The 26,183-nt window shown below is 37.8% G+C and overlaps 1 protein-coding gene across 2 annotated transcripts in view; it reads left to right on the top strand.

The window, feature by feature from the left end:
- The window catches only part of ARMH4 (armadillo-like helical domain containing 4), a 301,177-nt gene extending 284,903 nt beyond the window's left edge, over window positions 1–16,274 (top strand). For both annotated transcript variants that reach the window (XM_025393064.1, XM_025393063.1), the window contains 3 exons: window positions 7,563–7,594; window positions 14,572–14,706; window positions 14,950–16,274. In XM_025393064.1, coding sequence (XP_025248849.1) covers window positions 7,563–7,594; window positions 14,572–14,706; window positions 14,950–15,018 — 236 coding nt within the window. In that variant the 3' untranslated portion in view covers window positions 15,019–16,274. The remainder of the gene's footprint in view (window positions 1–7,562; window positions 7,595–14,571; window positions 14,707–14,949) is intronic.
- The last annotated feature ends 9,909 nt before the right edge of the window (window positions 16,275–26,183 follow it).

Here is a 26,183-nt window from a genome sequence, read left to right as displayed (position 1 = left end):
TCGTATATATTTATCAACATGACAATTGACATTCAAAACAACATGATGTTTTGAAATACGTATACATTGTAGAAAGGCTAAATCAAGCTAATAACATAATTAGTCTTACCCCATATAGTTAGCATTTTTGTGGTAAGAACACTGAAAATCTACTCTCTTAGCAATTTTCAAGAATACAATACATTGCGATTAGCGATAGTTATGTGTTGTACAATAGATCTCTTGAACTTATTTCTCCTATCTAATTGAAATTTTGTATCCTTTGACTAATATCTCTCCAACGTGTCCCCCTCCTACACCTGGTAACCACCATTCTCTGCTTCTATGAGTTATACTTTTTCAGATTCTACATATAAGTGAGATCGTGTGATATTTGTCTTTCTGTGCCTAGCTTGTTTTACTTAACGTAATGTTCTCCAGGCTCATCTATGTTGCTGCAAATGATAGGATTTTATTCTTTTTTATGGCTGAATAATATTCCACTATATATATATATATACAGTACCACATTTTCTTTATTCATATGTTGACGGGCATTTAAATTGATTCTATATCTTAAATATTGTGAATAGTGTTGCAATGAACATGAGAGTGCAGATATCTCTTCAACATACCGATTTAATTTCCTTTGAATATGTACCCAGTAGTGGGATTGGGGGATCACATGATAGTTCTATTTTAATTTTTGAGGAACCTCCATACTGTTTCCCATAATGACTGTACCAATTTCCATTGCCACCAACAGTGTACAAGGATTTCCTTTTCTATACATCTTGCCAAACCTTGTTATCTTTTGTCTTTTTGATCATAGCCTTTCTAATAGGTGTGAATTGATATCTCATTGTACATTTAATTTACATATCTCTGATAATTAGTGATGTTGAACATTTTTCATGAACTTTTTGGCCATTTGTATGTCTTTTTTTCAGAAATGTCTATTCAGTCCTTCCCCCATATTTGTTTTCTTGCTATTCAGTTGTACGAGTTCATGATATATTTTGGGTATTAACCCCTTATCAGATATATAGTTTGCAAATATTTTCTCCCATTCTATAGCTTGTCTTTTCACTCTGTTGGTTGTCTCCTTGGCTGTATGGAATCTTTTTAGTTTGGTAAAATCCCAGTTGTCTATTTTTGATTTTCTTTCCTGTGCTTTTGGAGTGATAGCCAAAAAATCATTGCCATGTCCAGTGTCATAAAGCTTTTCCCCTATATTATCTTCTAGTAGATTTATAATTTCAGGTCTTACATTTAAGTTTTTAATTCATTTTGAGTTGATTTTTGTATATGGTGTGAGATGAGGCTCTAAGTTTATTCTTTTGCATGTGGATATCCAGTTTTCATAACATAATTTATTAAAGAGACTGTCCTTCCCCCATTGTGTGTTCTTAGCACCTTTGTTGAAAATGCATTGATGGTAAATGCATGAATTTACTTCTGGGCTCTCGAGTCTGTTCCATTGGTCTATGTATCTGTTTTTATGCCAATGCCACACTGTTTTGGTTATGTAATGTATTTTGAAGTTAGGTACTTTGATGCCTCCAGTTTTTGTTGTTGTTGTTGTTGTTGTTGTTGTTGTTGCTGCTCAAGATTGCTTTGGCTATTTTGTGGTCTTTTGTGGCTCCACAGAAATTTTAAGATCGTTTTTCTCTATTTCTGTGAAAAATGTCATTGGGATTTTGATAGAGATTGCACTGAATTTGTAGATGGTTTTAGGTTATATGGACATTTAAACAATATTAATCTAGTCTGTGAACATGGAATATTTTTCCATTTATTTGTGTCTCCTTCAATCTCTTTCATCAATGTTTTATAGATTTTAGTGAGCAGGCCTTTCACCTCCTTGATTAAATTTATGCCTAAGTATTTTTTTTTTTTTTGTAGCTATTGTAAATGGAATTGTTTTCTTGATTTCTGTTTTAGATAACTCATTGGTAGGATAGAAACTCTTGATTTGTGCATGTTGATTTTGTATCCTGCAAATTTACTGAATTTGTTTATAACTTCTAACCATTTTTTTGGTGGAGTTTTTAGTGTTTTTTTTTTTTATTATTATACTTTAAGTTCTAGGGTACATGTGGATAATGTGCAGGTTTGTTACATATGTATACCTGTGCCATGTTGGCATGCTGCACCCATCAACTCGTCAGCACCCATCAACTCGTCATTTATATCAGGTATAACTCCCAATGCAATCCCTCCCCCCTCCCCCCTCCCCGTGATAGGCCCCAGTGTGTGATGTTCCCCTTCCCGAGTCCAAGTGATCTCATTGTTCAATTCCCACCTATGAGTGAGAACATGCGGTGTTTGGTTTTCTGTTCTTGTGATAGTTTGCTGAGAATGATGGTTTCCAGCTGCATCCATGAGATTATGTCATCTGTAAACAGTGACAATTTAAGTTCTTCCTTTTATTATTTTGAGACAGGGTCTTGGTCTGTTGTCAAGGCTGGAGTGCAGTGGCATGAACACAGCTCACTGCAGCCTCAACCTCCTGGGCTCAAGCAATCCTCTCACCTCAGCCTCCCCGAGTAGCTGGGACTGCAGGTGTGCCACTACACCCAGCTAATTTTTATATTTTTTGTAGAGACAAGGTTTTGCTATGTTGCCCAGGCTGGTCTTGAACTCCTGGGCTCAAGTGAGCTGCCTGCCTCAGCCTCCTGAAGTGCTGGGATTACAGGTGTTAGCCACTGTGCCTGGCCAAAGTTCCTCCTTTATAATTCGGATGGCTTTTATTTTGTTCTCTTACCTATTTGCTCTGGCCAGGACTTCCACTTCTAAGTTGAATATAAGTGACAAGAGTGGGCATCCTTGTCATGTTCCTTATCTTAGAGGAAAAGCCCTCAACTTTTCACCAATGAGTATAATATTAGCTGTGGGCTTGTTATATATGACCTTCATTCATGCCTACTTTCTTTTCTGTGTACCTTTCTCTCTACTAGAAGGAGACCAGAGGCCTTATTATAGCACTGTGCTCTTGGATTTGCATTAAACAAAATTTCAAGAAAGATAACAAAACAGTGGGATTAGAGTGAATCTGTAGCTGTGGGCTGAGCTGTGAGCCAAGTGGAAGGGCTGTAACTTCTTGTGTTCACTATCAGCAATCTACTATCAACTTTAATTTGCAAAGGTTTATGGAAATTTGGGGGGTTTTGTTGTAAAATATGTTTTTTTCTTAATTTAAAAGTAGTGAGAAATTGTGATTTGCTAAATCCTAAAAATACAGAGGATAAAAGAAAAATCACCCATAATTCTACCTCCCAATTAATCAGTCAACCGAATTGATTAATTCAGTTAACATTTTGATGTGCATTGTTCAAATTTTACACATAATATTTTTTATCTACAAACTCAGGCTCACATTATACTACACTATTTTTTTCCTTTGCAATATATAAGTTGAACAACATCTTGCCTTTAAGTATTTTAAAAATAATTTTATTTTCATATAATACTCTGTAGACATAACCTAAGGTTTTGTTTTCCCTTGAGTGTTTAAACCAATCCTGTCTTGTTGGATATTAATATTGTTTACATGCTCCTTTCTAGTATAAATATTTTGTGAACATGATTTAAACAAAATTTTTGTGAATATTCATGATTGTTTAAGATACATGTCTTCTATAACTGGAGCTTTGTATAAAACATTTTAACCTTAATAAAGCTTTTGATATAGATTGCAAATCTCCCCTCCCCCTCTGTAGCTCTGAAAAGCTGTATCTGTTCATACTTCTTTAATTACTGTGATGTTTCTCTATTTTTTAAAAATTGCAGTTGTCAGTTTTCCTGTTTATAAATAACTATCTTTAAATTTTTTTAAATTTAAATTTAATTTTTTTTTTTTTTTTTTGTAGAGACAGGAGTCTCGCTATGTTGCCTAGACTGGTCTCAAGCAATTTGCCTGCCTTGGCCTCCCAAAGTGCTGGAATTACAAGCATGTGCCAGTGTGTCTGGCCATCATCTTTTTTTTTTAACAAAAATATTTCTTTATAATTTTCTTTCTTCTTGCATTACATTCTCTTATCATTTTCTACCCCTTAAGTTTTAAAACGTTCATTGCATAAAATTTTTATTTATTTTGACTTGAATGTTTTGCTGAAAACTGTTTATAGGATCCTCATGAATGAGAATCATGCTTACTCAAATATTGTGAACTCACTTAAATAAATATTTTCTGAAAGAAGAAAAAATACGTATTAAGCACCTGAGTGTTTAATATTATGCAGAGGGCCTTGGCGGATACCTGAGAAGCACAAGGCATGGCCCTCCAGGATCTCGTGTTCTTAGATGGGGAAACATCATCAAGCTCACAGTCTGAGAATAGTGTTTCCTCAACCTTTTTAGACCTATGCCCACCAGAATACTTTCTCACTATCCTCTCTCACCAGCCAAGAATATTTTGCCTGGCTTTCCCACTCTGTGTTATGAATTGCTGAACTAGATCAAAGGAACATGCTCCTTCAGATATCTATGCACATGTAAACATCTTGCACTGATGTGCCTTCTTGCCTTCAGTGGAGAATTACTTCATTAGATAATCATCCAAAGTAGGACTGTGAAATTTACTCTAAGAACCTAAGATGTGGACAGTTTACCAGTGAAGCCTGGGTTGATAAGGCCTAAGTTAAAATACTTCTCTTGGCGATGAGTTTCCTACAGTACACAAGCCTATCAGTGCCTTGGACCCTGAGTTGGTCTTTGCCTCCTTTTCCTCTTCTCCAGGCTATCCCTATCCTGCACCATCTTGCCTCCTCCACTAGGTACTCATATTAACGTTCCTGCCTCCACCTCTCTTTTGATTTGCCTTATTTGTTGTATAATACCCAAGTGAGTCCCTGATTGCAAGCATCTTGCTTCAAAGGTTGGTGGGTTCTGCCTTGCACTCTAGCAACTGGCTTTCCTGCTCTGTTCTTCACTCTTTCAGTCCCTACATTGCTGCTTGTCATCCACTTCTCATCATAGACTTGGTGGCCTAACCCCTTTCTCAGTGGAATTAGTTTTATAACTTCTACTGACTTTAGAGCGTAATGCCTGATCAAACACAATGTACATAATATTTGTTGAATGAATGAATTGGAAACATTATCTTGCTTCTGTTTCAATATATGTCATGGGCTTAAGTGAGATGTATTTACAAAATACTCATATTTTACTTACCTTTCTTCCCCTCCTGCCCTAGATTTCTATACTAAACACTTTGCATGTGTTATTTCTAATCTTCACAACAATCTTGCAAGACAGATGTTGCCATCTCTCTATGTAAGGAAACTGTGGGTCCAGAGTTTCTCCAAATTCACTCAGTGGATCAGTGGTGGATCTTACTTCTCTATGGAACCACTCCTAGAATCACTAACCCCTGGCCTTATTCTAGAGGTTCCTAGACTTTCTTCTTTTGATCTCCCCATGACCCTGCTCTTATCCTGATTGATCACCACCATCTTTGTCTGAATCCCTTTGAGACAGAGGGAGCTAGGAGGGAAGGACAAGAGAGAGGTCTTGACAAGGGCTCTGCATGAGAGATTAAAGTCAGGACCCGAGGGAGGTAGAAGGGTCAAAGGTATCCTCACATTTTCAACTTGAAGGAGAACAGTGGTAGTAGCACTAAAAGAAATCGGTAGTTCAAAAGTCTTACTCCTGGGTTTTTAAAATTAGGTTTGAGTTCCAATGACTTTCTTTTTTTTTTTTTTTTTTTGAGATGGAGTCTTGCTTTGTTGCCCAGGCTGTGTGATGTTGGCTCACTGCAACCTCTGCCTTCCAGGTTCAAATGATTCTCCTACCTCAGCCTCCTGAGTAGCTGGGATTACAGGTGACTGCCACCACATCTTGCTAAATTTTTTGTATTTTTAGTAGAGACGGGGTTTCACCATGTTGGTCGGGCTGGTCTCAAACTCCACTTACCTCGGCCTCCCAAAGTGCTGGGATTACAGGTGTGAGCCACCGTGCTTGGCCCCAATGACTCTTTACTCACTGGTTAACCATGAACAAGTCTCTTAGCTTCTCTTGAGCTCCAGTTTCCTCATCTTTTCCCTGAGCATAATCTGACCTGACTCTCATGTTTGTCATTGGTTTACTGTTCAAGTGATGCAATGCATGTGTCATGCTTTGTAAGGGCTGGAGCTGTGTGCACGCCAGCCATCATCAGTATTTTCAGATATATTATTACTAGAGTCAGATTGTAAATGGAGGCACCGACTTCTTGGTTAAAGTATATCTATGCCAGGGGCCAGCAAATTATAGTCCATGGCCCATATGTAGCCTGCTGCCTGGTTTTGTGTGGCCCCTGAGCAAAGAATGCTTTTTACATTTTAATAGGGTTGAAAAAATGAAAAGAAAAGTATTTATGACATTTGAAGGTTACACGAAATTCAAATTTTAATATCCATAAATAAAGGTTATTGGAGCATAGCTGAACCTATTTATTTATGTGTCGTCTATGGCCACTTTTGTGTTATACAAGAACAGAATTGAACAGTTGTGACAGAGACTACACACTCTGCAAAACCTGAGATATTAACTATCTGACTCTTCGTAAGAAAAGTTTTCCACTCTACTTCCTTCCTTCCTGTCTGTTGAAGCTTCTCAAAAGCAGAGAAAATTCCAGGAAATCTTAAAAGTCTTTTTACACTTACTTCTTTTGTTTGATAATAAAGGTAAAATGAGAATATATTTGTCTTTTCTTCCTCCTTTCTGATGCTTTTACAAGTAAATCTTCATTCAATGTTGAAACATTATTATGACTTTGAAAGGTAATTAAGGGTAAAAAAAAAACAAAAAAAAAACCGCCAACAAACTCAAACCAACCTTAACATGGCCATTCTAACACTTATTTCAAAAATGAAATTGATGCTTCCTTCTACTCTTGGCTTATTTATGTATTCCCAAATGGCTGTAACTATGGTCTACATACAATTTCATAGTTGATCAGCCTTTTTCAGTTGGCTTTGTAAATATTACTTGGTCATTGTTTTTATTTTTCATAGTGGTTGTATTGCTATAGAATGGTACTGTTCACAAGTTATATGTCTTTCAGAAATACTTCTTGTTCTTGCCTTTTGTCCAATCTTTGCTTCTTCAAATATGATTGCAACTGCTTCTCTTTGGAGCCAGCTCTGGGCAGCCTGGGCTTGCTTATTTTCCCTTCCTACCTTAATCTCTGCCCTCTGATATTGATTCAAGTGCAGCATTCCCACTGAGCTTACAAACTGAGAAAGATGAGGAATAAAGCCAAAGAAAAAGTGTCAGAGAATAAATGAACTTGATATTTTAAAGATGATTTTCATTTTGCCCACACCTCCCCACCAATCGTTCAATAATAATAGAAAAAACATTTAGCAAACAAAAATATTCTCCATTTATCTAATAATGATATGAGGGATGTTTGTGCTCTCCGTTGCATTTCTAAATAAGTAGAAATAAAAACAAGACCATTATTGCCATTATGTTATACTGTTAATCCTTTTACTGTGTTTAATACAAAAAAACTCTTCAATTTGTCAAATTAACTAAATACCATGAAATATAAGTAAAAATGGTTATTTATATTTTATTATCTTTTTTTTTCCTAGTGAGAAGCTGGATGGAAAAATTGAAAGACAAGGTAAGAAAAGTATTTTCTTCCATTGGATTTATTTTTAGGGGCGTATAGCTTTGTTAAGCAAAAGATCTTCAGAGTAGTGGAGCTTTAGTTTATTATTCTGATTCTGGTAATCTATCTAAAGATTCAGGGCCGCTTGCAGTACCCTGCAAAAAAGAAGGCCTTCCCTTTAAATCCCTTCTTTTGGAACACAGGAGACACCTTATTCTTTGGAGTACCATTCACTCATATAAAAGTATAAGAATTTACCTTGTTTGATATGCTCAACAGAATAATTGACATATCAACGTGAAGTTTCTTTTCGGGGAATTTCAGGATTGTAATTCCATTCCTTCTGGCTTTTTTTTTTTTTCCTCCAATATGGGACGCTCTAGGTGTGTAGTTTATCACAGTGCTGCTACTTACTAGGTATTGATGAGCTGACCTGTCTGGAATGGCCAACTATAGAAAAAGATTTTCTTTTTTTGCATTAATTCTGCCATCTACATAGTGATTGACAACGTTAACTTCCAGGTTGATATTGTTTATTTTCTTTTGATTTTCAACCCTCTCCAAGTCTTTGCTTTTGGTTACTTGGTAATTTTAAACCGAATTACTCATAAAGATATAGATGGAGTCCTGAATTCCTTGTTGTAGCCTGTGTCGGATCCCATTATTACAGCCCAGCTCAGATTTCATTGGGATTTCGGCTAAATGGAAATCTTTTCAGTGGTCAGATACTGAGTTACCTTCAGTTCACCAGTCTCAATATATTTCTATTGATGGCATTCCATATCTTTTTTATTACCTGCAGTCAATTTCCCTCACATTTGAATTATTAATATTATTTTACTACAGCTTAATATTAAAGAATACATTCAATTGCAAATAAATTTATATAATTGTATTAATTCTCATTATTTCTGTTTCTAAGTAAAATTTAGCACAGATAATGTTTGAGAATGAGACTATTTTATGTTCATATAAATTAAAAGTGACATTGAAAAATTTTAAGCCTGTTGAGGTCAATGGAGGCTGTTTTGGTATTTGTAATGGGTCCAATTGTGAGGAGAGGTGGGCTGCGATCAGATGGACTGAGAAACACTGGAGGGGAAGAAAACTTCGAAAGTTTAGAACTGGATATATTTACATAGGTAGTGTTTCGTGTTATTTTTCAGGGAAAAATATGATGCAATGAAAATTAAACAGGATTTGTTATGTTAACCTAGGAATTCATATATCATTGTTTCCATAGAAAGTATCCTGAGTTATTTAACAAAGAGACCAAAAAAAAAAAAAAAAAAGTCTTAAGAAAATAAATTTTGTCGGGTAACCTGTTTTGAAATTTGATATTGTTAAATTTCTTATCTGCATGTATATATAGCTTTACCATTCCCTTAAAATAATCTGTGCAGCTTTAGAGAAAGGCTGTCTATTTTTATTCCTATGAACCCTTTATTCTTACCTTGTCTCAAAATCTTGGTACCTTTTTCTTGCTCCTTTTTATCAAGAGAAATAATTTTGTGTGTGACCCCTAGTTTTCTGGCTTATTTTGAAGTTTTTCAAGCTTTCTCATCACTTTCTTCTGTAGTATTTTTTTTTCAGTATATTTTAATTAAAAAATTGTAGGAAGCAAATTTTGGATTCCAGTGGTGACTGTCATGTATGCCTCTCTCTTCATCTTTGACTCTTGGAGGGACTAATTTAAATCTTCGGCCGGGCGCGGTGGCTCAAGCCTGTAATCCCAGCACTTTGGGAGGCCGAGACGGGTGGATCACGAGGTCAGGAGATCGAGACCATCCTGGCTAACATGGTGAAACCCCGTCTCTACTAAGAAATACAAAAAAAACTAGCCGGGCGAGGTGGCGGGCGCCTGTAGTCCCAGCTACTCGGGAGGCTGAGGCCGGAGAATGGCGTGAACCCGGGAGGCGGAGCTTGCAGTGAGCTGAGATCCGGCCACTGCACTCTAGCCTGGGCTACAGAGCGAGACTCCGTCTCAAAAAAAAAAAAAAAAAAAAAAATCTTCCCCATATTCCCTGCCTTCGTCCATGCTTGAGCGATTACATGCTAATTTGATATGTATATTTTATATGTATATACACACATATGTACATATATCTTCCTTTAACAAGTCTTACAGGTGATCCTGGTGCATGCTGAAGTTTGAGAAGATACGTGTACATAGATCTTACACACATATATACATATATCTTCCTCACTCTCTATTTGTCCATCCATCCGTTCATCCATCTATCCATCCGTCATCTATTAAAGTCTTGTTAGTCATTGTCTTCAGAAACTATTTGAGTACGAAGCTGTTGTCTCTTTGATGAAAGTCACAGAATCCCTTAGAACTGAAAACTAAACTACATGCCTAACCTGGCTCTTCAGGCAAGCCAGGACACTCTGTCAGGTTAGCTTCATTTAATTGTTTCAGTACTGAGTCTCTGTTGGTTAGCTGGATTGTAGAAAGGGTGGTGTTTTCAAAAGTTCTGAATTGTTCCTTTTGTTATTGTAGTTTAGTCTTTCTATATTAAGATTGAGATCAGCTGTGAATGACAGAAAATCCACCCCCACTCCCAATGACAATAGCTTAGCCAAGATAGAAGTTTGTTATCTCTCTCTCTCTCTCTCTCTTTTTTTTTTTTTTTGGCAGAGTCTACCTCTGTCACCTAGGCTGGAGTGCAGTGATCTTGGCTCACTGCAACTTCCACCTCCCAGGTTCAAGTGATTCTCATGCCTCAGCCTCCTGAGTAGCTGGGATTACAGACATGTACCACTATGCCCAGTTAATTTTTGTATTTTTAGTAGAGACAAGGTTTCACCATGTTGGCCAGGTTGGTTTTGAACTCCTGGCCTTATCTGACCTGCTCACCTCAGCCTCCCAAAGTGCTGGGATTACAGGCATGAGCTACTGTGCCTGGCCCCTATTGTCTCCTGTTTTTAAGTTTGAGATAGTCACAGGTTAGTGGGGAGTGACGCAGTGACAGGGGCCCAAGCTTCTTCTATTTGATACTCCACCATTTGTGACCTTCATCCCCACGGTCACCTCATGATCCTGGATGGCACTTCTGACTTAGCTATGTGCATATTCTAGCCAGAGGAAGGAGGAAAAAGGGGGAGGCTGATGATACCCCTTTCTTTTTAAAAGGGAGAATAAAAGCACTCTGTCATTCTTAAAGGGGAAGAATAAGGGCTCTGCTCCCCTTTTATAGAACATATCTTGAAATTTTCTTATGCCACTGACATACCATCTTCTTGGTGAAACTTACCACATGGTTGTACCCAGCTTCCCAGTAGGCAAGAAGTCATCTTTATTTTGTGCCCACTCCCAAATTGGAGGCTCTTTTACTATAGAAGAAGAAAAGAATGGATATTGAAGGACAGTTCCTGTATTAATTCCATCACTAATTGTCCTCTTGGCTAAGTGTTCAAGTCGGTGATCCTTGTTAGGCAAGTTTTAACTTGGCTACTCATTAGTGTATCTTTTCAGCATCTAAATTGCTTTTCAAAACTGAAGATGCGTAACAATTTTAATTGTGTAATAAAGACCAGGCCTGTTTTTACATCAATAAAACCAATATATTTCTTCTAGCTTAAGGAAACCATCCAGAAAATGAATGGCCCAGACTATACTTTATAGCAGCAATTCTCAATGTATGGTCTGGACCAGCAGCATCAGCATCACCTGGAGCTTGTTGGATATGCAAATTCTCAGACTCCACCGTAGACCTACCTCCCAGGAACTCTGGGAATGGGGCCCAACAGTCTGCATTTTAGCAAGTCTTGCAGGTGATCCTGATGCACGCTGGAGTTTGAGAACAACCATTGCACAGAAATCGTAAGGATGCTGTCTCAGTTCTGCAGACTTTAGGCAGTACAGCATATCATTTGGTTTCCTATGGCTTTCTTGGTGACAGAGGTTCTGAACAAATATGTCATCCTAAGAAGGAAGGATACCTTTCTCGTTGACTTCAAACAAACAAAACTTCAAAGCCTAACAAAAACAAGTATATTTAGCAATATTTTGACTTATAATTTACTTTAAAATTTAAAACTTTATTTGGAAATAATTTAAAATTTACAGATGAGATACAAGAGTAAGAATGGTACAAAGAACATTCCTACACTTTTACCTGGATGCGCCCGTTGTTCGCATTTTACCCCATGTGCTTTATCATTTGCTGCCACGTTCTCCTCTTTTTTCCTGAACTATTTGAGGATGAGTTGCATGTGTTGTGGCCTGTTTACCCTTATATACTTCAGTGTATATTTCCTAAGAATGAGGGTATATTTTAAGCAGATCTTTGTGCAGTTATTAGTTGGAGTATATTCAATATCGATATAATACTTTTATGGAATCTAGCATTCATATTTCAGTTTTTTCAACAAACCCAAAATATCCTTTATAAGAGCATTTTTTTCTCCTCTCTTAAAGAATCCACTCTAGGATTATGTAACACATTTAGTTGTCATGTTTCTGTAATTTCCTTTAATCTGTAACATTTTTATAGCCATCGTTTATCTTTTATGACATGAACATTGTTAAAGAATATAGTCTTTTTAAAAAACAGAATATACTTTCAGTTTGTTGGATGTTTCCTCATGATTCGATTCAGGTTATGCATTCCGGGTTGGAATAATACATTGGTGCAATTGTGTCTTTCTCAGGGTGTCCTCGGGGCATGTGTATATGCAATTATTTGGAACAGAGAAAAAGTATTAGGCAGAATTTATAACTTAAAACTGTGTGCATGTTGTCTTATTTCTTTTCATTGCTGAAGAAATCAAGCCATGAGCAATTCTAACAGAAGAGCTTATTTTCCCTTAGTCAGTTTAGAAAGAAGAATAAATTACATCTTAAGATGGTATGTTGCTTTGCTCCCATCTTGTAATTTACTTGTAATTTCAAAGCAAGGCAGATGCCCCCCAAAAAGAAAAAAAAATCGAGGAGACAAAAAAGAGAGATGTAACTGAATTTTTGTGAAATCTACATAATTGAGAGCTCTAGCCAAATTTAACCATTCCACACTGAAAGTATACTTTAAAACATCATGTTGTACATGATGAGTATGTACAGTTTTGTATGTCAATTTACAAATATATATGTCAATTTGAAAAAATAAAGCTCCATAAGTAAAAGGCTTAAGTGTGTCAATGAGAAATGCGGAAATGGTGACATATTTGAGAATACCGATGTTGTTGGCGTGGGATTAAGTTACAGAGTATGGGGAGACCTCCACAGAGGCTGATCACGTTGACCTTCCAAAAGTTCAAATGTTACTGTGCATGAAAAGCCTAATCATCTGGGCTTAAAGGTTATCATGTTTCAACATGTATGTGTTTCCGTAAACTGGGAATGGTAATTAAAAATAATTCACAGTTCTTGTGTGAGCACCAATGCTTTGCTGTTGTTCAGTATTTTCCCACATGGAAAATTACAGAGTTTTTATAAGCCTTAAGTAGATTTGGAAGAACTTTAGAAAAAGTTTGGGCTTCTACAAAGCATATTAATTTATTGAAAAATGACTAGGCTTTGTTTCTTGGGGAAAAATACTTAGTATGCTGAGGAACAGTGGTATTGTTCTCAAATTAATGGAAAAATTTCCATATTTTGCCCTAAGTTAAGACTCTGGGAGGCAGAAACAGTGAGGGAGCTGGCTGAATACAAGAGGAAGGTGCTGCCGTTTCACAAGGTCTGATGTATTCCTTGGATGTCCTGCTAGAAATGTTGGGAAAACATCACAGCCTACATACTTCAGCACTTTCAGGAAAACTTTTATTCTCTGTCCTGCTCTGTTTTTGGCTCACTTTGAAAAATACTAAAAACAGTTTGTGCTGTATTAGAAATTTAAAAGATAGTCATATAAATGAATAGACTTATGAACAATTTTAATTGTTTATGTATTTTATATGGGTAGGCTTCTAGGAGGGGGTTCTTGGGAGGTAAACCATTACCTGTGTTCCCCCATGAAAGGGCTGTAGGTTAGTACATACCCTGTTAGCCCATAGGAGTCTTATTGACCAAGGTGTAGGGATCACTCTGAGTACAATGGCCTTGCCCTAAGCTTGGGTAGGTCCTGAGGTACTTACTCAAGTCCAGGGATCATCCTGCTCTCTGAGGACCAAAGTATCCATAGTGACACCTTGGAGACACTGGAGACATAGATGAATTTGACACTTCCAGGACCTTTTGGAGGTATTGTGTTGTTGGTAGTGATCTTTGTGTCCTTCTCTGCCACTTCCTTTTTTGGGGGATGGGACATTCAGAATTCCCTCCCACCCTCCAACTTTGTCTTGTCTATTGGGAAGGAGATTCCATTCACAGAAATCACTCCATCCATTTTGTGTGCACACTCTCTCCTTGTCCTTCTCTTTTCTGCCTTTGCTCCAACATCTAACATTCCTCCCCTTGCCTTTGCAGGCCCTTTTCTTCCTTGTTTTCAGAAGCCCTCCCCTTTTACTCGCAAGCATTTTCATCTTTCTTCTCTTACTGTAATGCAGCTAAGACAGACAGAGAGAGGGAGAAGAGAGGACCACTACTGTCAAGGCCCTCTTTTTACCCCCCAGCAAATACAGTATTTCAGAGGACACTTTGACCTCCTTTAAGCCTGACTCTGGCTGATATTTCCAATTTATAGCATTTTAGTAGTCCTGGCATTCTCAGAGGCTTACTTCATCCATCTTTAATACAAATTATATTTCTGTCATCAGAACCTGATGTTGACAAATGTGCATAAGCTAGTGGCTGGAAGTGCCACTAGGTCTGGTTGATTTATTTCTATGCTTCTATGTATTTGAAATATCCCCAAAATAGGCCTACCTCTCTCTCTGTTGCCTTCTCCCTAAAAAGTTACTGTATTTTAGGTTTAGTTTTATCTTATAACAAAGCAGACGGGATAATTCAAAGTGTCTAAAAGCCTGCTGCCATCCAGCAGAAATGAGAAACCCAGGGCAGTGCTCTGTTTAGCATCCTAATGTGTGTTTCCTTTTCTCTGCAGGCTGGTTACATGTCTGGGATGCTGGTGCCTGTAGGGGTTGGGATAGCTGGAGCCTTGTTCATCTTGGGAGCCCTCTACAGCATTAAGGTTATGAATCGCCGAAGGAGAAATGGTTTCAAAAGGCATAAAAGAAAGGTATGGAACCAACAATAGCAAAACCTAATCAGTTTCAGAACATTCTTTGCTTATCTAATTTACTTAATAAAGCACACGGAGTTTAATGATGCTCGAGCGGTACTGACGTGCCCAGTGGTCTGGATGAGCTGCTGTAGCTCCTGCCTCGGCTGCATTTGTTAGCGTGTCTTTTAAAGGGGGCCTGTTTCTCAGCTTTGCTCTGCGGCAGGAAGCGTTTAATGCTTTTCTGTTTTCTTTCTCTAGCAGAGAGAATTCAACAGCATGCAAGATCGAGTAATGCTCTTAGCCGACAGCTCTGAAGATGAATTTTGAATTGGACTGGGTTTTAATTGGGATATTCAACGATGCTACTATTCTAATTTTTATTTTGGAGGAGAAAAAAAAAAGAACAACCTGCCACATTGCTGCTATCAGGCCGTTAGTCCTAGTGTCTGCTGGGTGCTGCGTAGTAGATTTTTCTTGTACTGAGCAGAAACGGCATGCTGTATACTAAATGTATCATGCAGTATTTGGTTTTATTCTGTAGTGAATTTTCCACAACTGTGGGCTACAACTCATAAATATGCAGCATATATGTTTTTCAGTAGGAGTTGCTACATTAGGCAGAGTAAATATTTTGTATTTTTCCACAGTGTCTTTTCCTTGGTTTGAATTACCTGCATTGAGAATAATGATTGTTGCCACCAAGGCATGCTTGACTTTGAGATATAAATCTTAACAAAGAATAACTTCTCATCATTATACTCTACCTACGTGAAACCATGGGCTTGTGGGCCATGGTACATACTGCATTTGCATCAAACTAGCAGCAACTCAGAATGAAATCATTTTCATTAAGAAGTTCTCTCAGCATATTAGGATTATATGTAGATTTGTACGTATTTTGCATTATGTGCTTCAGTCTCCTAGTTTTATTATTTCTCACCTTCTGTTTTATTCTTATTCTTGGCGAGGAAAAATGCACTAGAAATAATACATTAAATTGACTCTTAGTCTTAATGTATGCTTGCAGTCTTAAATAGTGTGACTGAGTCCAGCAGAGTCATACATGTTTATGATTAAGCGGTATTCTTTTTGTGGTACTATTTGATTTTGCCAAGAAGAAATGAGGAAGAAATCAAGAATGAGATGAGGGTAGGTAAGCTCTCAGAGCATTTCTCTCTGCCATTTGGTTCTATGCTTCTGTGGCTACTAATGTGACTAATTCAGAGTGTTGTATTTCCACATCTGTGGTCTTCACCATGGAAAAAGTGGGCTACCATTGGTCCTTATTTGGCTTTATTAGAAAAATAGATATTCTATCATTTGTCTGCCCAGTGACCAGAGTCCTGGTGCACAACAGAGCTCATGGGAAACCAGCCTCTCTCAGGGCACCCCGCTATGAGGATGTTAAACTATGTTCGATCATTTCTCATCTCCCTTGGAATGTAATTCCCTGCCCTATACAAAATAGGATACTGCAATGCGCTATTTGAATCTAGGAATTGAGGACTTGTAGTTAGTTGAGTTTTGGGGTAAAGACTTGGCTCATATGGAAGAATAAAGGTTATTTATTAATAGTGCTGTCACTGTGGAGAACTTGGGGTTTATTAGAACTTGTCTACTATGTTCAAGAAAAATTGCACAGTTATTCCTCATAGCTACTATGTGAGGTCGGACATATGTTTTTATTCTCCCATTTGACTGAAGATGGAACGGAAGCAGAGAAGTGAAATGATTTTCCAAAGTTGTACCTAAAGCGAATCAGCGTGAGAACCCACTTGGACCCAGAGCCATGCACCCTTATCTTCAATTCAGTACCCTTTTCATGGACTTTGGAGGAAGCAGTGATATTTCAGAGTCCTTCTTTAAAACAAAGGTTCTAAGGAAATAGCTGCTTGGTCAAGGAACATTTGATGTGAGTTTCCATCTTTGTTAAATGAATGATGCCTTTCTAATTTCTCTCTTACTCATACAAGTTCTTTCCTTCCCTATCTCAGTTATTTCCTTTACAGTCATAAATTGAAGTATCACTTCTATGGAACTAATAGAGAAATCTTCCTAGAATCCGTTTTTGAAAAATGGCTGGCTTGCAAGAACGTTTTCATCAAATAATTTTAACTCTTTTTGTCAAGAGATGTAAGCAAATGTGTGAAATTGATCAAGAGAAGTGAAAAGCTCTGTACAGTCCAATAGAAGTTAGCAATTGGCAAATTCGCTCAAGGTCAGATTTTAAAAACAGAATTCAGAACCATGGCACTCAGAAGTGATTTGTAATTTCATGAGTAGAGACGTCCTGATATTGCATAAGGGATGTTTTCCTTTTCTTAAGAGCATCCCTTTGCTATAAGTATTTCTAAGGTTGGGAGTAAGTGAGCGTGGTGTGGCATTACTGTCTTTGTATTATTCACAGACTATTTGTTGAGAATACATAATAGGCCACTTAACTGAGTAGCACATGGGTGATGCTAATGGCCATTATTGCCTTGGGCTACTCAATCTATAGTCTTAACTAAACCATGGCTAATAGGTTTACTTTTCAAATTGCAGTATAATAAATTCCCAAATAACAGACCCATATTTTCATTTCTCAGAGGTCTGTGAGGATGACATGTATGTGAATTTTGGCTTAACACAATATCTCTGTGATCCTTTTTGGGAAACATGATTTCTTAAAGGAAAAGCATATACTTAGAGTACATTTCTGTACAAACCCATTTAAACATCTGGATTGAGTGGATGGCGGTGGATGGTACAAATGACATGTTTATTTTGGCCGTTTTCCTTGCTGCTGGTGGCTATGGAATAATGATTTTCAGTGTTTGGCTTAGATTATTAAGAGGATCAGAAAAGGTTATCATATTTTAAACAAAACCTGGGATTAGGGGTGCTGCTACCAGATGGAAGTGCTGGCCAGTGATTATACAGTGGTCCAGATGAAAAGTAGTAAATCAGGCACTTGTAGGTTTACCCAAAATAAGTGATAAGTATGCTTATATTTGCAAATTAAAATAGAAAGTCAACTTTTTATTCTAACAACTAGGCTTAAAACATTTAACAGTGAAATAAATAAAGCTGTCTGGAAAGGAGAGCCAATTCCTGCAGCTTCAGTTGTGAACACCGTCCCTACTGGACTGAGTTTACCCAGTCAGAACTGCCGGTGTCCCACTGCAGGGGCAGGGACTAGGTCTTCTTCTCGGAGGGAGAGGCAGTGTTTCCAGAATTTGTAGGCTCATAAGAATCACCTGGGACACTTGTGAAACATACCGATCTGAAGGCCTTACCCCAGAACTGATGAGTTAGAATCTCCAGGAAAGGAGCTTGGGGTATTTGTGCCCCAGCAAGCTTGAGAACACAGCTAGGAGGGATCTATCTAGAGAACAATTTCTTTATGATAGAGACAAGGTCGTTTAAAGTCACAATGAGATACCACCTCACACCTATTGGGATGGCTATTATTCAATAAAACAAAATATAACAATTGTTTCTGAAGATGTGGAGAAATTGGAACCCTTGTATACTGTGGGTGGGAATGTAAAATGGATAGCCGCTGTGGAAAACAGTATGAAGATTCCTCAATAAATTAAAATAGAACTGCCATATCATCCAACTATCCCATTTCTGGGAATATATCCAAAAGAATAGAAATCAGGATCTTGCAGAAGTATCTGTACTCCCGTGTTCATTGCAGTATTATTCACAATAGCCAAGATATGGAGACACCTAAATATCTATCAGTAGATGAATGGATAAAGAAAATGTGGTATATACATACAGTAGAATATTATTCAGCCATAGGAAATAAGGAAATCCTGTTATTGTGACAATATGGACACACATGGAGAACATTATGCTGAGTGAAATAAACTAGTGACAAAAGGACAAATGCATGATTGCACTTATTTGAGGTGTCCAAAATAATCAAACTCATAAGGGCAGAGGCAAAATGGTGCTTGCTAGGGGCTGGGCAAAGTTAAAGATGGGGAGATGTTGATTAACTATGTTTCAGTTATGCAAGATGAATAAGTTCTGGAGCTCTGCAGTATAACATAGTGCCTATAGTTAACAATATCATACTGTGCAGTTAAAAATTTGTTAAGAGGGCCGGGTGCGGTGGCTCACGCCTGTAATCCCAGCACTTTGGGAGGCCAAGGCAGGCAGATCATGAGATCAGGAGATGGAGACCATCCTGGCTAACACGGTGAAACCCCATCTCTACTAAAAATACAAAAAATTAGCTGGGCATGGTAGTGCACCTGTAGTCCCAGCTACTTGGGAGGCTGAGGCAGGAGGATCGCTTGAACCCGGGAGGTGGAGTTTGCCATGAGCCAGGATTGCGCCACTGCACTCCAGCCTGGTAACAAAGTGAGACTCCGTCTCAAAAACAAAAACAAAAAGCAAAACAAAACAAAAATTTTTGTTAATAGGGTAGATCTCACATGAAATGTTCTTCACACACACACACACACACACACACACACACACACACACACAAAAGAGACAAGGAGAGCAATCCCCTGTAGGAAGAGACACTTTTCCTGGTCATGCTACCAATAAATCATACCTGCTGTGGAGAAAGGAGAAAGGAAAACAAAAGGAAAGAGAAAAGGATGGAAGCTACTAGAAAAAGAATAGAAGGCTGGGATGGAGAGAAAAGGGTGTCTCCCATACCCCTGATGTCTTTTTCTCTAATTAGAAAAGACAGTGCTTTTCTTTCCAACCTCTTTAGTTTTTTCTTTCCCATAAGCTGTTTCTTTCAGTAGCTGCTAGCTTAATTTATATGCAATATTTGGAGTTAATTAGTATCCCAGGGTAACAGATTCCCTTAGCAATGCCTTAGCCATGGCTTCAGCTGATAAACTGCCTCAAATACAATTTTCCAGAAACACTTTCTTAAAGTACCTGTATCTCTTAACGTAGGTCAAAACTGTATGAAGAAATTTTAAAGCCAAGTTTTAGAACACATTTAAAGTAATTTTTGAAGAGTCAATTAAAAGTGGTTTTTCATTTTATGATTTTTTTCCCCCAAAGGCTAAACGTTAAAAGCCAAAACATTTTATACAGGTATCAGAAAATTATACAGAGTGCGTGGAGCATACTGAATACCTCGCTCTTCCTTCTGTGTCTGCCTCCAGGTGTCTTCTTCCTGCAGAAGCCCAAATGAAACAGCTTATTTCCAATCACAGCCACAACCTAGGGGAGAAGGACCAAATCCTCCACAGGCATTGTGATTTCTGTGGATATGAATAATCCATGTTCCTACCAGCTGCCAAAAAACAGCTTTTGGAAACAAGATGTGCTATCTGACGCAAGGTTATAGCTACATGACATTTTGGCAAGAGAGGCTTTTTTATGACCACAGAGGAATTTGAAGAGGCAGGAACACAACTGAAAAAAAAAAAATCTCTTCCCTTTATGGTATGTGAAGGTATGGTTACTAGGAAAGAATATGTTAGAAGAAGATGGAGGAAAATCATAATACAAGGCAAATATAAAAATGGCATAAAACGTTAGCAAGTGCTGGAGGATGCCAAAGTTCGGAATGGACCAATGCTTGAAAAAATGTAGAGAAAAGCAAGGAGAAGAATACAAATGAGGAAGATCATTAGCAGGAGAAGGGACCATAAAGCTACATGAATCCATTTTGCCTCCATCTTCTCCATCAAATAAAATTATCTCATATTAGTTAGAATGAACATTGCTGGGGGTGGGGAATTGAAGTCCAAGATGGATGAGGAGGTGAAAGGTGCTTGGTTACTTTAAATGAGCTTAAGCGCTCAGTTAGATATCTTCTTTAATTGCACAGTCTTCAAATGACTGAATATAAACTTCTAGGAACAGGAAATAATTTGAAAGCAAAATAATGGTACTGACTTAATAAAAGTCCCACATGTGCACATTTAGCACTCCTAGACTGATAAGCTGAAGATGAACTGCAGAGAGATGTTGCTCTGATAATTATAGACTGGCAGTTAACATAGCTGGAAACATAATCCTGTTGCTTAATTTCTGCATGCAGAAAACCCCAGCATTTATTTTGCAAGCCACTGTAATATAAATGCATTGGGAATGTCCTATTTGGGGTAATAGGTATATCTAACTCCCTATTAATTAACCCAAATTTCTATCATGTGCATATAGGATAAAGAGAGAGAGGAAGGAGGGAAGGAAGGAAGGAAGGAGTGGAGGGAGGGAGGGAGGAAAGGAAGGGAAGGGAGGGGGGTAGGGAGGGAAGAAGGAAGGGAGGGAGGGAGGGAGGAAGGAAGGAAGGAAGGAAAGAAGGAATTCTCTCAGTAAGTAGTAGCAAAAGCACAAAGAAACAAATCATTTGCTCCCATGTTCTAGTTTGTGTAAAAGCACAAATAAATTGATTTTAAAAAACTTACACAGTCCACCTAGTAAAGCAAATATCCTACTTGCTCTTTTCTAGAAGCAGCAGGAAAAGATCACTTATATAAGTGATAACCATCAATAATTTGTAATATAGAGTATAAATTCTTCAGATTGGATGTTGCTGAGAGGTATAACCTTTTGTGGGTTAAGGATGGAGGAACTGAGGAGTGGAAACAGAAGAATTATCTGTGGGGGGAAAATCCTGTTATCTTTTTTCTCAAAGTTTATGGGTATAGGAACAGAGTGCAAGCAAAGTGTCAGGCAAAGTGGGTACCCACTTGGATTATTTTATTACCTTTAAGGTGGGTAGATCATCTGCTCTAGTCTCAGAATAAACTTGGCATCAGTTCAGGAAGCTGAGCTTTTTATTAACCAGTGTCATGCCCATCTCAATATTCTCTTCCTAATTAGCAGCGAAATAAAGGAAGGGACCAAAGCATTTGAATCATTTCTCTAATTTTATGTCTCATGACATGGCCACAGCATTTGTGTAGTTCAGACTTCTTCATGACCAGACAGACTAAAATAGGAAATTATAAGTTGTCTTCCAAAAAGGAATTTTGATACCAAAGCTTCAATGGTCATTTTCCTTTATTTCCCCCTTTATGTAGGAGATAAAGGAGAGGAGGAAGAATAGGAAATGGTTTTGTGATTGAACCAATCAGATCCCTAAGATTTGATTGGTTCTTTGCCAAGGAGGTTGAGGATGACTAGAGATTCTATCTTCAGCAAACCAAGAACACTTGATATTGCTTCTGACTGAATCAGTATTTATTGAATGCCTTTTATGTGTCAGGTCATATGCTAAGTGTTGGGGGAGCCAAGACACAGTCTATGACTGGAAAGGACTTATGGATTAGTAGGGAAGACAGAAAATGGGCAATTTCATGTCACAGACACTGTGGGGTCCAGAAAAGGAATATCTAACTGGGTCAAGAAGATCAGGGATGTTTCTCCAGAGCAGGTAACATCAAACCTAAGGCCAGAAGAATGAGTGGAGTTATTCAGATAAAGGGGAGAAAGGGATATGTGATCTAGCCAGGGAAACACCACGTGCAAAGGCCAGGGGTGAGAGATCTAGTAGTTAGCCTGGCTGGGGCGCTAGGTGTTCTAGGGGAGTGAGAGTTGGGGTTGAGGGTGGTATGCCATGTGAAATACAGGGCTGAGGGTGAAGGGTCCTCTAGGTCCCATCAAGGAATGAGGACTTTATTTGAGGGCAATGAGAAGTCATGCAAAAATATTATGCTGTGAAGTGATATGATCAGGCCTGAGTTAATAGGAAGACTGGTTTGGGAAGGTTAAAGTCTGGAGTCAGAGACACCAGTGAAGGTCAAGGTGGATGCAGCAGCGTAAGTGAGAGATAATCATGGCCTGGACCAAGGTTGCAGGAACAAACTTGGAAGAGGAGAATGGGTTCTGGAGGTGTTCAGGAGGCGTAGACAGTGGGATTTGCAGATTGCTTAGATGGAGAGATGAGGGAAAAGACAACAGTTAAAGCTGACTAGGGTCATGGGACTTTTGAGGCTTCTAGATATGATGGAGTCTAGTGTTCTGCCTTCTGGAGGGGCTGACTCTGTATTATCCCAGCATATCTAGGTCTGAGAAAAATAACCTACAAGCCTGCCAAAAATGCATAGGCAGCATTAATTTTTACAAAGTGTAAGTGTGTGGTCATTTTCTGTGACTGTTCTTGTTTCCTTTTTTAGAGACAGGGTCTTACTCTGTTGCTCAGGCTGTAGTGCAATGGTGCAATCATAGCTTACTGCAGCCTCAAACTCTTGAGCTTAAGTGATCCTTCCCCCTCAGCTTCTTGAGTAGCTAGGACTATGGGTGTGTATCACCACTCTCAGCTATTTTTTTTTTTTTTATTTTTGTAGAGACAAGGTCTCATTATGTTGCCCAGGCTGGTCTCAAACTCCTGGGCTCAAGCTATCCTGCCTCAGCCTCCTGAATTGTTGGAATTACAGGCATGAGCCACTGCACCTCGCCATTTGCTGTTGCTTTTAATAGTAGGTGCCAATGAACTAACTTTGAATTTAATAAAACGTAAACATTTGGGAAAATTCTTCTAATCCCTGTAGGGGATTACTTTGGTTGAGCCCTAGATGTGAGTTACTACTTCAGATCTGTTTGACTGTCTTGATTTGTAAAGGCTAATAGGAGAGTTTCTTGTTCTTTGACATGGGAACAAAGCTCAGTATCTTGTTTTACTTGAAAACAAATCCAAGAAACTGTTTCCTCAGGGCTGGTATGTATGAGGATGACATCCAGTCTTGGATATGCAGCCTGCAGAATCAAGCAATACAGCTCCGTGTCCCAGTGCTGAACGGTTTCTGTGGCCTTTTGACAGTTGTTATGGGCAATCATCAAGCCACTTACCTTCCTTAGCATACAAAAAATAAAGCAAGTTTCCCATAGTTGCCATATCAACACAAGGCCAGATTCTGGAGGGCCTCAGGGGCAATGATATGCAGAACTGAGAAAATTCAGAAAAACTTAAGAATAATTATTCCAGTCCCACCCAACATGCTAACAAGAATAAACATTGGTAACATTTTGGTCTGTACTTTTCTAATCTTTTTTTCCTGTGCATTTATGATATGCAATAAATGCTTTTATTTTTATACAAAGTCAGACTTGTAATTTGCACAGTATTTTGTTACCTCTCTGTAGCTACGTTTTCCCATGGTTGTTTCAAAAGGAACAGAAGAAAGGAAAACAGCCTGTGAAAATCCTAAGTTGTAGTTGAACAAGCAAGCTGTGTTTCCTCATTAACAACATTTATTTCGCATTTGATGGTCCATAACTGCCCAGTTACCTCAGGATGCCTCCATATGATGAAAGTAAAAACAGAGTTGAAAGAAGTCTCCATAAACACAACGCACATTGGCAAATGTCATATTCTTGTTCCTTGAGGGATTAGAGAACACTTTCATCTCTTTGCCTTTGCCCCCAAAGTAAAAGCTATAAGCTTTTATAATTAAATAATAAGACTGAATAACCATAAACATAAATAATATGTAGTATTATGAGAAATACTGGGAAAAAGGACATTTACTGTGTGACTTAAATTGATTAAAGGGTTATTCAGTTCAACTCTCTTGAATCTAATTAGTATTTTTGTGTCATTTATTATTATAGGGCACACGTATTTTCTACATTTGATTTAACTTGGCTAAAGTTAAATGAGCAAATGTTTATTGCTATGTCCATTGTTTTCCTTTCTCTGTCATTGTTAAAAAGAGGAGCCATGGCTTCTCCTGTTTCTTCTGTGTCTTCTTCTCCATTAGACCTTCTTCATCCACCCTCTCCCCATCCCTTTCAGCTCCAAAGGGTCTGTAAATGAAAGTGGGTACAAGCTGATTCAATAGGACTTATATCTTACTAAATAATGTTTTATTGTCTTTGTTCTCTGTATTTGCAGAGAAATTGTATCTTTAAAACCAATTAACAAAGTCCTGTGGTTCTTTCAATCAAGACCTTTGTAAACATCTCTACTGGCCCATACTCCCCCAAATTTCTCGTACATAGTAGGAGATTACATTAAATAAAGCACATTATAAGGTGCAGTGAGCTTTATTCTAAAAATATTGTCTGGATGTGAAAGTAAATTCTTGTTCATAAAGTGTTATTAGATTAAAATTATGGAGTAAGCATTTGGCAAACTGATTGACTCTTCTTTGGAAAGACCAGGCTTTTTAGGACACATTTCTGTTCATGCTTAAGGTCAGAAGTCAGTCAAAGGCAACCAGAAAAAAAAAAAAAGGCAAATAAATGAATCAGGGACATAATTATTTTGTTATAAATAATCAGGATCTTTTAAAGTTTAATTATGGGGAGTTGTAGAATAGACTAGTTTTATGCCATGCAAATAAAATGTGAATTTCAAAAATCTTAGTTAGTGAAATTCAAATTTATTTTTACTTAGCGATAATAAAATCACAAATATTTCTTGAGCTCTTGCTGTAGGCCAAGTGCTGTGCTCAGTACTTAACATGGATAAACTCGATGGAGTATCAAAATTCAAAGAGGCAGGCACTCCAGGTTACCCTTGACTGTACTGATGGCAGAAACCTCACTTGTAATAAATAATTATCTTTGACAAGAGAAACATAAAACAAGACCTGTAATAAATGATTTGTTCACAGGTTATTCATGTCGTAGAAACTATATAGCATTGATTTTTAGCTATGATTTTGATTCAGTTTTTAAAGTATTTAATTTTTATTATATCAGCCCACACTGAACATTGGTTTTTCAGCAGATAATGCATCTTCCAAGTGCTCCAAGGCGAAGAGCCACAGAGAAGAATACTGCATCTTGGGTCATACCCTGAAATTACTGAATGAATTACCTGTGGCCATGTAAACTCTCTGCTTCAATAGGTAGAGTGCAACAGACAATCCAATTATTCAGAACTAAGTTTTTAGTTAGCTTTTGTTATTCACTGAAGTAGTTTGCAATTACAGTTGTCTCTAGGTATCCATGGGGGATTGGTTTCAGAACAACCTGCTGATAACAAAATTCATGGATGCTGAAGCGCCTTACATAATGTGGTATAGTATTTGCGAATAACCTATGCACATCCTCAAGTATACTTTATATCATCTCTAAACATATAATACCTAATATGTAAATGCTGTATAATTAGTTGTTATACTGTATTTAGTGAACAATGACAAGAAAAAAAGTGTGTACCTGTTTAGTACAGACACAACTCTGTACTGATTTTTTTTTTCTGAATATTTTCCATCCAGGGTTGGTTGAATCCACAGATGTGTAACTCACAAATATGAAGGGCTGACTGTACTTAGTAGTTAATTCAGATTTATCACAGTAATCTAAAGTAATTTTGCAGTTTATGAGCATCTTTTTTTTTTTGGTTCTAAAAGAAAAAACAAAGAATATTGGTGATGTGATATTTATGTAATGTGATGATATTATAACGGCCATGTTTTAAAACTTGAGAATGTCCTACGTTCATACACTTTTGGTTTCTAGATCCACAAGCCTTCTGTATACAGTTCATGGTCCTCGGCATTGCTTCTTGTAATTTTTCCATCCCAAAGGAGAGCTACTGTTCAGACTGTACTTGTGGAATGCAG

This window comes from Theropithecus gelada, chromosome 7b (assembly GCF_003255815.1).
Source record: "Theropithecus gelada isolate Dixy chromosome 7b, Tgel_1.0, whole genome shotgun sequence".
Lineage (NCBI taxonomy): Eukaryota > Metazoa > Chordata > Mammalia > Primates > Cercopithecidae > Theropithecus > Theropithecus gelada.
Note: the sequence above shows the minus strand (reverse complement) of the source record. Positions and strands in the feature narration are given on the sequence as shown.